Source organism: Archocentrus centrarchus, chromosome 24, assembly GCF_007364275.1.
Source record: "Archocentrus centrarchus isolate MPI-CPG fArcCen1 chromosome 24, fArcCen1, whole genome shotgun sequence".
Classification (NCBI taxonomy): Eukaryota; Metazoa; Chordata; class Actinopteri; order Cichliformes; family Cichlidae; genus Archocentrus; species Archocentrus centrarchus.
The window spans coordinates 15,185,851-15,199,213 of NC_044369.1; the positions used below are offsets into that span (position 1 = coordinate 15,185,851).

The 13,363-nt window shown below is 43.5% G+C and overlaps 1 protein-coding gene across 3 annotated transcripts in view; it reads left to right on the forward strand.

Moving 5' to 3' along the window:
• sash1a (SAM and SH3 domain containing 1a) overlaps window positions 1–13,363 on the forward strand; it is a 164,982-nt gene that overhangs the window by 134,401 nt on the left and 17,218 nt on the right. For 2 of the 3 annotated variants that reach the window (XM_030721288.1, XM_030721290.1), the window contains exons 5-10: window positions 2,535–2,575; window positions 2,938–3,027; window positions 3,119–3,231; window positions 4,282–4,380; window positions 9,080–9,215; window positions 9,505–9,926. In XM_030721288.1, coding sequence (XP_030577148.1) covers window positions 2,535–2,575; window positions 2,938–3,027; window positions 3,119–3,231; window positions 4,282–4,380; window positions 9,080–9,215; window positions 9,505–9,926 — 901 coding nt within the window. The remainder of the gene's footprint in view (window positions 1–2,534; window positions 2,576–2,937; window positions 3,028–3,118; window positions 3,232–4,281; window positions 4,381–9,079; window positions 9,216–9,504; window positions 9,927–13,363) is intronic. The other variant, XM_030721289.1, reaches the window with a different exon arrangement.

A 13,363-nucleotide genomic window follows, 5' to 3' on the forward strand; every position in this document is an offset into this window, starting at 1 on the left:
GCAATAATCAGATGGATTTATAAGCTGCGCCATGTGAAGAATTGGTTTCAGAACAACAGCACCACGTTGGAAAACTAAAGCACCTTGTCAGCACATTTACCTCGTGCGGGCGAGTGCCGCAGCCTTGGGTTGAAGTAGACGTTGAGTGATCTGCAGGGAAACGCACTTGCAGTTGAAATGCACGTGTCCTTTTTTTTTTAACTAGGTGTCTAATTTTCTATTTTCGTGCCTTCCCCTTCGCTGTGACCTCTGTGACTTCTGAAAGAGGTCATCCCCCTGTTCTTCCTGGGGACACTGCTACCGTCATACTTTCACCTTTCATTGTTTCTACAAGAACACAGGGGATCACTTTGCTCCAGGTGGCCAGCCTTGTAACCACATAAAAACAGAATCTCTGTGCTCAAATACATGTGTGCACGCCTGTAATTTCACCCGTGTGTAGTAAGGAAGAAAAAAAAAAAAAAAGGCAGTAAGATGCCATTAAACATGAGGTCACGCAGCTGTGTCCAAATCTTGCCATGTGCTAGTTTATCATCTTCTCTAGACATCACCTCTGTCACACAGGATATGAGCTATATTACATATCTGCAGTTGTTTTGAAACCCTGTACTGTAACACAAATGGTACCCGCAGCTTATCATTTTTGAAAAAATTACTCCCAGCTAGGAATAGTGCTGGCAGACGTATCATTTTCACATTGCAACCTAACCAGTCACTTATTTCAGCCCAGATTCACTAACACGTGATAACCTGCTTTCATTTTCATACTGTAGACACATCATGGGAAGCAACCTTTAGCCTGTCCTGCACAGGTTCACCCAAAGTTAAGATACTGTACTTTGTGCAGTGCCTTTGTTGGCTTCTTATGTTCACGAGATAAAAAACACTTACACGTTCCCTTCTCACTGCAAAGAGCAGAATTGAAATAGAAAGCCATGCCAGAGATTTAAGGTTAAACCAATTAAGTTGCCTAGCCACACTATGCTGGGTTAACACATTTTTGGAAGACATTCAGGCTCTTTTAGCAAGTGGATGTGTGTGTGAATGCATGCGTCTGTGCGCTGCATGGGAGGTTAATTTATAGAGCATGAAGGGGTGGGGGGGACGATGCTGCCACAGAAAAGCTTCTATTGAGGGAGGGCTTTTAGCATTAGCTTTGGCCCTAGCCTATCTGGGGGTGGGGGCAGAGGGGGTAAACCATACAGGCATCCATTCAATTAGCATCTCATTATGTTGCCATGGCAGCCGGGCTTTAAGCTGTGTGAAGATTTCCCATTGCACCTACACAGGGCTGCTGTGTTTGACCAAATCTATGAAGTCATATGCGCACACATACAGAGTCGTGTACCAACAGGAGAGGAAAAGTGACCGGCTTGTCTTGTTTTGATCCCGTCACTCTCTTTCACGATGCTTCAGCGACAGCCACCTGTCTTTGCGCGTGGCTCAGTAGCACATGTTGAGCCACGTCTGTTTTTCATACACAGTGTGTGAAGACGGGCCAGTAGGAGACAGTAAAAGAGCGAGACAGGTATTCCTCGAGTAGAGCGAGATTAGCTTAATAAGTCTCTTAGGTTATCAGCTGGATACGTTTATGGTGCTCTGTTCCCCTTGTGATTTGTTTCCATTTAACTGAGAGAATGACTTACAGTCTGCAGCCATCACCACTCATTATCACTCCCACTCTATTATCCATGTATTATACCTTTAGAGTGTTTTCACAGGCCTCTATTTTGCAAACTTTGTGTGAAAACTCTCTCTTCTTGCCAAAGATATAAGGTTCAGCTTACAACACGATTGCTTGCTGTGGTCAGCTGAGATCCAACATGCTGCTGAACGTTCTAGAAAATGGCAACAGGCTGCTCATACACGGCTTTTTGATGGAAGGCTGCAGCTCATTTCTTGAGACAGATTTACACATCGGGGTTTCTGTTTTTTTTTTTTAAATATTTTCCATTTCTATCTCTCTCTTATGCCCTTAGTTTCAGTCTTCCATCTCTGTTCCTCGTGACTGTCTATCCTGTGGAGGGAAGTGGAAACACAAACAGGCTGAGTCTGCCCTGTGGTTTCTCCTCCTCCTCCTACCCCTTCTGTCTCCTTCTGTTTCTTTCTTCCTCAGTTCCTTACTTTGCCTCTTCAGTCTGCTCACCGCTGTTAAATGGTTGCTCTTCCATTCATCTCGTTGACCTTCCTACGCTCTATATTGCTCCTAAGCACTTTTGTATTGCTGCCGTCTTCGTTGTACCCACTTGTTTTTGCAGCAGGGGCGTTCTTATCCACATCCCTTTCCATCCTCTCCCTCTCAAGCCTCAGGAACCTGGTTTTAAATCACTAAAGTACCATCACTGCCCCCACGTGGTGAATATGCAGAATTGCAGCCGCACTCCGTGAACGTTTACAGATCTCACTGAGCATCAGTGCACTTTCTGTGGTTCAGTGAGATTAGAAGAGACATTGTAATGAATGGTGAGAGAAGCATGAGAGAGAACATTTTTTTTAACAGTGATTGTTTTTCTCTTTTTACTTCTTTTCTTTAGAATGTCCCTACACAAATCCAGCTCTGAAGATGGATCTGGAGGTAAATAGATTTTAAGTTTGTCTGCTAACATCGGCATACAGTTAAACTTCTTTGCAGCCCGACTGGACTTCCAGTAACAATGTCGAAGTCTTTGTTTGAACTGGAGAAGTGGGATGCTGACCACTTTTTGACGCTGGAAGTCGTCACACTCTCCTGGCTGTTTTTTTTTTTAAACACTTTCATTCTAGATCTTGAATTTGGTTAAGTAGTAATTACAGCAAAAGTTTTTCTTATTTAAATCATTTAAACCTTACCGTTGTATTCCTGTAGCCTGAAACAGTAAAGTGTAAAGGCAGGTTTGGTGTACTTGCTTATCATGTTTTCGTTCCTTTGTAACTGAACCTATCATTTCCTCCCTTAAGGTAAATGGGACAGTAAGAAGAAGAACAAATCTTTTTGGCAGAACTTCCGCAAATCTCAGCACAAACCTGTTGCACGACAGACATCCAAAGGTTTGAGTGGCTCTATTTTACACATCTGATTCACGGAATATTTCTTGCTTTATGTTTACCGTGTTTGCTCTTTGGTCTTTGCCACAATCAGGGGAAGATATTGGCTATGTGGCCAGTGAGATCACCATGAGCGACGAAGAGCGGATCCAGCTGATGATGATGGTGAAAGAGAAGATGATCACTGTAGAAGAAGCTCTGGCTCGGGTAGGAGGCTCTCGCATTGTCTCTTTTGCACTTTGTCCCCTCCCTCATCAGCCCCTACGCCCCAACAACCAATGGGCTGTAACCGTCCTTAAACCCTCACTTCCTCCTGTTCCATATTTCCTCAGTAGCTCTGGCTTTCTAAAACGACTTACTCTTACTAACTTCCTGTTTTTTTGTTTTGTTTTGTTTTGTTGGTTTTTTTTGGATCTATCCATATATATTTTTTTACCCCTGCATTGTCCTCTTTACACACACAGCACACACACACAACTCCAGACTTAATGGTGTCTCCAGAGGTTGAGAAGTCCAGGGGATTTTGGGGTGTGAGCTCTTGGAGTGTGTGTGGGTGTGTTGTTCAGCTCATACTTGCGAGGTTGCCGGTCATAGTAACTCAATAGCCCCATCTGTTGGATGGATTCTGTGGTGCATTGTGGTTTTTCTCTTAGTTGGACATGGTGGATATTCATTTGGCTGTCCTATACTTTTTTTCCCCCATGCACTCTCATTTTGGTCTGACTTTCAATCAATATCTGTTGATTGGTTTGTGACTTTTCTGTCGTCTCCTTTTTCCGTCATCTCCTCCCTGTCTGTCAGTCTCGGTTTATGATGCTTTTGTCCTTGGTAGCATGCCTGGCCAGCAGAGTTAGAAGACTGGATTGCTCTCTTCAAGGCAGATGTTAATGTTCCTTTTACATGTTTTTTTTCTTCCAGGCTGTTGATTTTGTATTTAGAATCTAAGCTGCCTAATTATTGACATCCTGTTAAACCAATCATACAATCAAAAAAAAAAAAAAGGTAAAAGGATGTATAGACCTGTTGAAAAATTGGTGACCTTATTAGTTTGATGGTTCCTTGCATCATGATCACCAACCTTAGGCGCCAGTGTACAACCTACAGTAACCATTTTATCCTTGTGAATGCACATTGTTGATTTTTTTTTTTTTTGCAGTCGTCTGTTAGTATATAGTGAGACATACAGTAGCATGCTGGGTGAGAGTGGGTGGTCCCGCCCTGTTCCACTGCCTCTCTGACCTCTTCTTCTCCATGTAGCTGAAGGAGTATGAGCGCAGCAGACAGTCCAGCAGTACTGACACTGCAGAGTGGACTGACGGATCTGCACCCAATCTAAACCAGTCCTCAAACTGCAACGTAAGTACACCCCCCACCCCATTACCCAAACCTTGACGTGCCCCCTTTACTCTCCCTCTCTTAACACTCTCACCTCAGCCGCTCTCACTTTTCAGTTCAAGTTTTCAGTGGAAGAGGTTGGGATGGAAAACAGCGACATTTACTCAATATATATGTGAATGTGTGTGTGTGTGTGTTTATCCAAATGTAAATGATTCAACTATACTCTTGACTTTCCTCTTTTTGTTTATTTTTTTTCTCTTTATGATTTTCTTCCCTTATATTTCTCTCTCTGCTCTGCATTCAGTAGCCAACCTACAACATAACTGCCTCTGCATATACATTCTCTCCACCATGTCAAGTGCTATATTGATGTTGCTTCCCAACATTTCGGTCCATCGCTTAACTCTGGGTTCCTGAGGCTCTGCTCATGTTTTGGCAATCACAGTGAGAACTATGCAATTTGCTGGGAGTGCTCTTCCATATTTTATTCATCAGTTTAATCCTGGCCTGGGCATCTCATTTGAAAATTGTCCCAACAACATCATAACTGGCTGCTGCAGTGACAGGGAAATTGTCTTGTGGAAATTTAGGGCAGGTCTGTTTACATCAGTTGGTTGTAATTGTAACTTTTTGGAAAGCCAAGTAGAGAGGCGCACAAAATCCAGCCCAAATTTCCTGCAGCATTGAGGATACTTCATATTATAAAGTCGGCTGCAAAACGGGTGCTGTGATTTGTGGGGTAGGCGCTCCGACAATCATTCCCTGTTGGCTGTTGCTTGGGTTTTGGTGACAATCAGTCAGTTCACTTTGTTGCATGTGTATTAGTACATGCTGGTGTGCGTTTCTGTTTTAAATGGAGGTCAGCCCTGATGCAGAATCAAGACTTGCAGCGGTCAGGGCAGCTGTATGGCAAACACGCGGCTCATGAGGAATGTACTGTGTGGCATGGGAAGAGCATGCAAAGTCTCATACGCTGACCCACTTTTTTTTTTTTTTTTGCAGGAAGTGAATTTATCCAAACACAAAAATTCCAAGGTCTCTGAAAATAACTCCCACACACATGTATGTTGCTGCTATTTTTGAAAAAAGCCATCAGTTCTTCATTAGGCTCTCAGTTGCATTTCCTGTTCTCCCATTTATTCAGCTGAAGGAACATGCTTTTTGTGGTCTTATTGTTAAAGTTGACTTCACAGTCTGCAAGCAACTACAGATTTCAGCCCCGGCAGGGTTTGGGTACCACAGTCACATTAATTTAAGTGAATTAAGATGCTTCAGTGACTAATATTCTACACTTTTGACTCTTCAGCTTAAGTAATGTTTGCGTTCATATGGTAATCAGATCTGCATTGCTGTATCTTACTGACTCAGTAAGTTTATGAATAAAAACTCATGTAAAATAAGTTTTCTCACACCATCAAGGGGCTCTATTAACTATTCTTCTGGGTAATGATTGATGATTTCCATTCACATGAAAAATAGGTCAGTTATGCCATGCATATCCCCTTTGATGTCGGTGCTTGAATTGCACTGCAATATGCTGATCAGCTTGGCGGTCGCCTAAAACTTGTCTTTCTGTTGTCAGCCGCTCACTTCCTGTGGGAAGACGATTGATTGTTTTGGGGGGTTTTACAGACTTGAGAGAGGATGGAAGAGTTACAGTACTGAAGGATTATTGTGTAGCAGAACACACAGTTTGGCCCTTGGAGGCAAATGCTAGAGGCAGAGAGGAAACTAGGGAGACAGAGACTTAAGATAAAGACTCAGCCCATGGCCAGAAAAGGGGGGAGCTATGCATCTCCCCTTGCCCCAAGTTCCAGAATTGGCCATTACAGGAAATATTTCTTCTCTGCTGGGGCCTCTCTTGGTGTCACATACTGCCCCTTCTCCTCTCTAGTGAATGGAATTAGGTAATTTCCAAATTCAGTAGATTTGGATGTCCATGCACGCCTGTATTCTATATACAGACATAAGTATACAGTCCATCGTTGTAGCTGACATGTTTGTAATATACATTTCTTTGGCTGCTCTGTGGCTTTTTTGTTTCTGACGCTGTTTTCCTCTGGTCTGTTTTGCCCCGGCAATCAGAACCCACATTCCAGTGCTGGCCATTAGCGATTTGGGGGCCAAAGCAAGGTCAGAGGGGCTGAAACGCTGGGATTGTTCTTCATGCACAACACGCCTTTTCTCTGCTAGCTATGCAGCACGACCCTTCCAAACAGTCCCTCATTCCTCTGAGCTAAACAGGCCGCATTTGTGTCTGCCAGCATGTGCACAGGGGGACAGATATTGTTTTGGATTGTGCATGCGAGAGAATGTGCTCAGGGCACTATGGATTTGATGATCCTGCTCTGATTCAATTATGGAATATTAGCACAGGAAGTGCTGCCTTGCTTTTTTCAATATAGCGGTAAGTTTTAAGTTATATTGGTTTTCTTGACTGACTGTTGGATTTTCTTTTAAAAATGCCCTTTCCTGTTTTTCCAGTGGAGTGTAGGGAAATTTTCGTGTGCATGAAAAGGATGTTCAGCTGTAGCTTTCTGTTTGTGATGTGGCAGTTGTGCTGTTTGCACTTTTACCATATTTTAAAGAGCAGCCTTTTGGCCAACTTGATTCATGTCCTCATTTTACTAGTCTTTCTCCTCTGTGTTTGTCTCTTTTCTCATGTTTATGTGGCCATTTGCATGGATAGTGGCTCTGGGGACTTGGTTTGGATTTATGTCACTGTCACCTCTAAATCTTCTCTTCATTAGAATAGAAGATGAATCACATCAGTTAACCGCAACATTGCTAAGGCCAGCAGCACTGCACGTAGTTCTTATATGATAAAATGACTTCATTCCAGTTCTTTCAAACTCAAAGTTGTGTTATGTTACATTTAATGAAACTAATACACTCAACCATCACCCATGGTGAGTTAAAAAAGCTAACACTGCGTGGTTAAGTAGAGGAATTGTTGGGGGAGGGACAGTAGCATGGGTTTTCTGAGGCTGCTTCTGCACGTTTATCATCAGCCAAATGAATGGCCTGGTTTGCTGGGCAGTCATGACTGACTGCAGTCTCACTGCTCTTGCTCAGTATTAAAATTTATCGATCATGTTAATGTTTTGGGCCCTCGGGGCCCTCGTGGATTGTGTGCAGAGGTGTATGACAGTTGTTTTTCTCGTTCAGTGATTAATGTTTATATGTGCACAGACTCGCATGTAATATCCACATATATGAAAAATGAAAGGGGGGAAAATCTGAGCATTTATAACACTGGTACCCATTTACAAGAATGTTTTACAGAGGACCTAAAATGTAGCCCTGAAAACGGTGGTGAAGGGACATGAATTGAAAGAATGGACTTGCACAAGGACGCTTTGACCGATGTATAGTTTTTCCTTCTTTAAATTGGCAGCAGTTAAGGTTTGTAGCACTAGCATACCTGCAGAAAATGAAAAGTCATGTTGTTGTGGTGGTGTGGTGTTGTCTAGGATTTGTGGTCACTGTCAAAGGTTTGCTCAAACCAAGCCACAGTTGTTAACATCATCCTGACTATATGTCAACAGCCTCTGAGCCAAGCCTGTGGTCTGTTTTTAAGATGGTGGGAAAGTTTTTTTGGTTTTTTTTGCCCATAAGTTTCAGTCCTCCAAAATAAAACTACACTGGATCAGACAGAGATCTAATTCCTGTAGGCCTGGGTTCAGATGCAAAAAACTGTGCATGCACACGGTTCTCCTTTACAAATCTCAAACACTGCAAAATTGTGTGCACATGCACAATCAAAGCACCCACAATTGATTACACCCCCCCCCCAAAAAAAAAAAAACAATAATTAAAAAAAATAGTATAGTAGTGCAATGAAAGAAAAAAATTAAGGATTTTTCAGATATGCTGGTTTAATTTGTACAAAAAGGTGTACACGTGCACGTTTTTGTATTTTTATGTGTAGGCGTCTTTTAAATGGCTGTACTTATTAACTAAAAAAAAACCTTTACCGTCTAGTGTATGTGAGCATAAATCTGTGCATATACTTTTGTCAACACCCCCATGAATGTGAGCTGAAAACATGTTACCAGAGATGTGACAAATTAAGAAATACCCATATTTTGGAAATTCCTTTGTGACAGGAGTTAAAACACAAAACGACAAAGAAATCCCACTTAAAATAATACTATTAGAACTAAAACAAAAACAATATTAATAACACTGAGAGCAACAGTGTGTGTGTGTGTGTGTGTGTGTGTGTGTGTGTGTGTGTGTGTGTGTGTGTGTGTGTGTGTGTGTGTGTGTGAGTGTGAGAGAGATGAAATGACATATTTTGGTTTCTGTCTCTGAAGGCAGCATAACTAAACATTTTTTTCATAGTACTGATTCATTACGTCATTTAGTTGTGCCAATTCCTTCAAATCATATTTTTCATTGTTTTAGTGCATTTCATTCTTTGTCCAAAATGAATATGACCACACAATGCGGTGTACCGTCATCCCATCAATCCTCCATCCCTCACCTCACTAACTTTGTCGCCATCCTAAACTCCAATCTGTCGCACTGTAACAGAGCCCTGGAAGTCTCCAAGCACATTCATCCACGTGGTTTAGCTTCTGTGCCTAATCATTTTAAACATTTATTTCTGTCACAACTGCCACCCTGAAATGTTTCGCTGAACTGGAAAGAATTTTTTTTGTGTGCCCCCCTCCCCCGTAATATCACCCCTCTCTCACTCTCTCTCCACTAGTCTCGTGAACAGTCAGATGATGAGCAATCGGAGGACTCTGTGAAATTCAAAAGGCTTCACAAATTGGTTAACTCGACACGGCGGGTCAGGAAAAAACTCATCAAGGTGGAGGAAGGCAAGAAACATGCCTCTGAAGGTTTGTGATTCTGTCTGGCAACAATACATTCATTTGATTGATATGATTATCTTTACGATTCATGACTCACAGCAGTCTTCTAAATAATGTTAATATAATTGGATTTTACATTAATTTGTATGAATAACTACTGTAAGCGCTCTCATGCCTTATTTGTCATAAGTTTTGGGGGTTTTTGGATACTCAGATTTTAGGAATTTTTTGATGGCTACCTGGCTTGGGCACAGTCTTTCCTGTCTAATACTCCTGAGTAACAAACTATCTGACTTACTGTTTGTGTCTCTTTTAGATTTTCTGAATCTGGAGGCACCTCCCACCTGTGAGGACAACACAGCTCTGTACACTGGGGTTCTAAAGAAGCCCCCTTTACACCAGGAGGCTTCTCTCCCCTCCCTCACCCATGATCAGCTGTCGCTGGATGGAGACACAGATGGTTTGACAACCTCCCCTTCCTCCAGCAGTTTGGACACCTGGTCTGGACACAAGCTGGTGAAAACATTCAATAAGTCTTCTAGTACCCACGGGCTTATCCGGCCCCCCAGGAGGACCCCAGCTGGCTCCAGTGCCCTGGGAGGCTCTATTCCTGGTGTGGCAGGCAGCGGCTCCTCCTTCTCGGAGCTCGATGGCTGTGGATTGGATGATGATGGAAAGCTGTCGCGCTCCACCACTGATGGCGAGATGAGGAAGGCCCTGAACTCCATCTCCCACGGGGTAAGTAGCAACGAGGCCCTCTATGCTTTCTATGGCCTCACTAAACCTCGTCCCAAACCCCATTCCCACTCCCGCCTTCTGATCTCCCTGGATGACGGCCCACAAGGCAGCCCCAAACATCAACCTGCCAGCAGGCACCATGGCAGCTGGACACACCGGAAACCTGACCCCAACTATGCATACTCCACCAAGCACCTCCTCTACCAGCGCTCGCGCAATGCCAAGACCCCTGTTTCCCCCCTGCCTGTCACCCCATCCTCCCCTGTCCGCTGTGATGTATCCAAATCAAAAGTTTTCGGAAGTGGGGGAGGGGGCTGGGTGTTCCCCTCTCGCAGGCTGCGTGGTCGAACAGCAGTCAGTGAGCTCAACATCACCTATGTGGTAGAGCGGAGCCTGTACGGTCACCTCAACTGGGCTCAGCTGGTCCGCCCAGTTACACTCAGCCGCGCTGAGCGGCGCTGTCTATTGGAGGAGGACCGTGAGGCGGACAGGAAGTGGGCGGCCAGCGTGGACCGCTGCACCAAGCGTGTGCTCTTGCGCATCCAGCAGAAGTCTGTGAGTTTAGGTCTACAGGTTTAAATCGGCCGCCTCGTGTGAGCAGGACTCAGTGTACTTCAAAGTTGCAGAATAGCGCAAAGGTTTTAGGTGAATGTGGCACAAACATACACAAAGAAGCATAACAGATCAGCAATCTTAATCTTATCTATTTAACGTAGAAATATGCAGATATTGCACAAGTTCTTTTGTATTGAAAACCTCAAAAGCTGGCATATCAGTGACAGACCTAACTGCCCTTATAAGAAAGCCATCTTCAGTGACCTTTAAGTGAATGCCTTTGGCTTCAAGTCTTTTTTTATTTTAGCTGAATATGAAATGATTATGGAAAGTGCAGTGCCCCACTTGGGAGGTTAAGTTACAGCAGAGGTTTTATAAGTGCCTTTTATAAATGTCAGATCCCTGAAGAACATGTGCACTCACAGATCAGTAGTCACACTGATCCCTGTGGGCGGAGGGGATGTTGTACAAGCTTGGAGCTGCTCGTCCTCATAACTGCAGCACATAACGTTCAGACATATTGAATGAGTAGACTCATTTGGTGAACTTCAGTGACATAATAGTCTTCGTGCTTATTATCTTGCAAATTTATAAAGCTGTGAATAGCAACAAAATGATTAAAAGGTCAGAAAACCTTATTTATCATACAGTGACTTACAGGGGTTGGACAATGAAACTGAAACACCTGTCATTTTAGTGTGGGAGGTTTCATGGCTAAATTGGACCAGCCTGGTGGCCAATCTTCATTAATTGCACATTGCACCAGTAAGAGCAGCGTGTGAAGGTCCAATTAGCAGGGTAAGAGCACAGTTTTGCTCAAAATATTGCAATGCACACAACATTATGGGTGACATACCAGAGTTCAAAAGAGGACAAATTGTTGGTGCACGTTCTGCTGGCGCATCTGTGACCAAGACAGCAAGTCTTTGTGATGTATCAAGAGCCACGGTATCCAGGGTAATGTCAGCATACCACCAAGAAGGATGAACTACATCCAACAGGATTAACTGTGAATGCAAGAGGAAGCTGTCTGAAAGGGATGTTCGGGTGCTAACCCAGATTGTATCCAAAAAACATAAAACCACGGCTGCCCAAATCACGGCAGAATTAAATGTGCACCTCAACTCTCCTGTTTCCACCAAAACTGTCCATTGGGAGCTCCACAGGGTCAATATACACGGCTGGGCTGCTATAGCCAAACCTTTGGTCACTCGTGCCAATGCCAAACGTCAATGGTGAGTTGAAAAAGTGCAAGGAATGGTGCAAGGAGCGCAAATCTTGGGCTGTGGACAATGTGAAACATGTATTGTTCTCTGATGAGTCCACCTTTACTGTTTTCCCCACATCCTGGAGAGTTACGGTGTAGAGAAGCCCCAAAGAAGCGTACCACCCAGACTGTTGCATGCCCAGAGTGAAGCATGGGGGTGGATCAGTGATGGTTTGGGCTGCCATATCATGGCATTCCCTTGGCCCAATACTTGTGCTAGATGGGCGCGTCACTGCCAAGGACTACCGAACCATTCTGGAGGACCATGTGCATCCAATGGTTCAAACATTGTATCCTCAAGGCGGTGCCATGTATCAGGATGACAATGCACCAAATACACACAGCAAGACTGGTGAAAGATTGGTTTGATGAACATGAAAGTGAAGTTGAACATCTCCCATGGCCTGCACAGTCACCAGATCTAAATATTATTGAGCCACTTTGGGGTGTTTTGGAGGAGCGTGTCAGGAAACGTTTTCCTCCACCAGCATCACGTCGTGACCTGGCCACTATCCTGCAAGAAGAATGGCTTAAAATCCCTCTGACCACTGTGCAGGACTTGTATATGTCATTCCCAAGACGAATTGACGCTGTATTGGCCGCAAAAGGAGGCCCTACACCATACTAATAAATTATTGTGGTCTAAAACCAGGTGTTTCAGTTTCATTGTCCAACCCCTGTACTTTTTGACTTTAACCCAACTATGAATAGTTTGGTTGCACTATAACTACTTGAGTTCTTCCTCATTCTCTATAGAGGTTTCTCATGTGAGGTTATATGCACATAGCTTGAAAGTTGTCCACTGTATTGGACGTGATAGAACCACCAGTTGTTTGGAAAAATGTGTATTCTCCAAGTGGTTGGAGAGTGGTTGCAGGAGGTTCCTGGCTGTTGCTAGGTGAAATTGGTCGCAAAGAGGGTGTTGCATCAAAAACCATCGTCTGGTTGCACTCGCCTGTAGTTTGCATGGAAAATACCAACTTGTCTGCAAACGTTTGCTAACTTCTAACCACAGCAGCAGTAAAACTTAAAAGAATAAAGCAACACAAACCAGAAAAAAAAAAAAGCACGTTCACTTTCGAAGTAAAAGCTGTTCCTCAGCGCTGCAGACAGTTTGTTTCAGAAGATGAAACTTTTAATTTGAACACAAGTTGGTGTGTTCCAATCTGCTAGTGACCAAAGGAGGTTTTTGCCAGCCAGTCGGGGAATATAAATCTTTCCCTCACGACTGGTCGTTGCCAGATGGTCATGGACCAGTCTGTAGGTCTGTGACACTTGGGCTTTATTCACTTGACCTTATATTGTCACCACGATTGTCACGTGTCCAAAATGATAGACACGTTAATGTCATCTGGTTTGTGTCTGCAAAACCTCAATAGTCTGTGTATACCAGCAGAAATAGTGACACATAGAGGGTGAAGACATAGAGCTATCCTGCAGCTTTGAGAGTACCTGAATCCTATCGTGTTCTAGTGAAGTCACTGGAGGTCGTTCTCATCCAAAAACTCTCTGAATCCACTTATTTCTGTTTATGCTTTTTGTCTTCTTTTTTGGCCCGTGCCGTCTATTGCAGATGTGATATTTTTTCTCTTTTTTTTTTTCCACTCTGTAATTA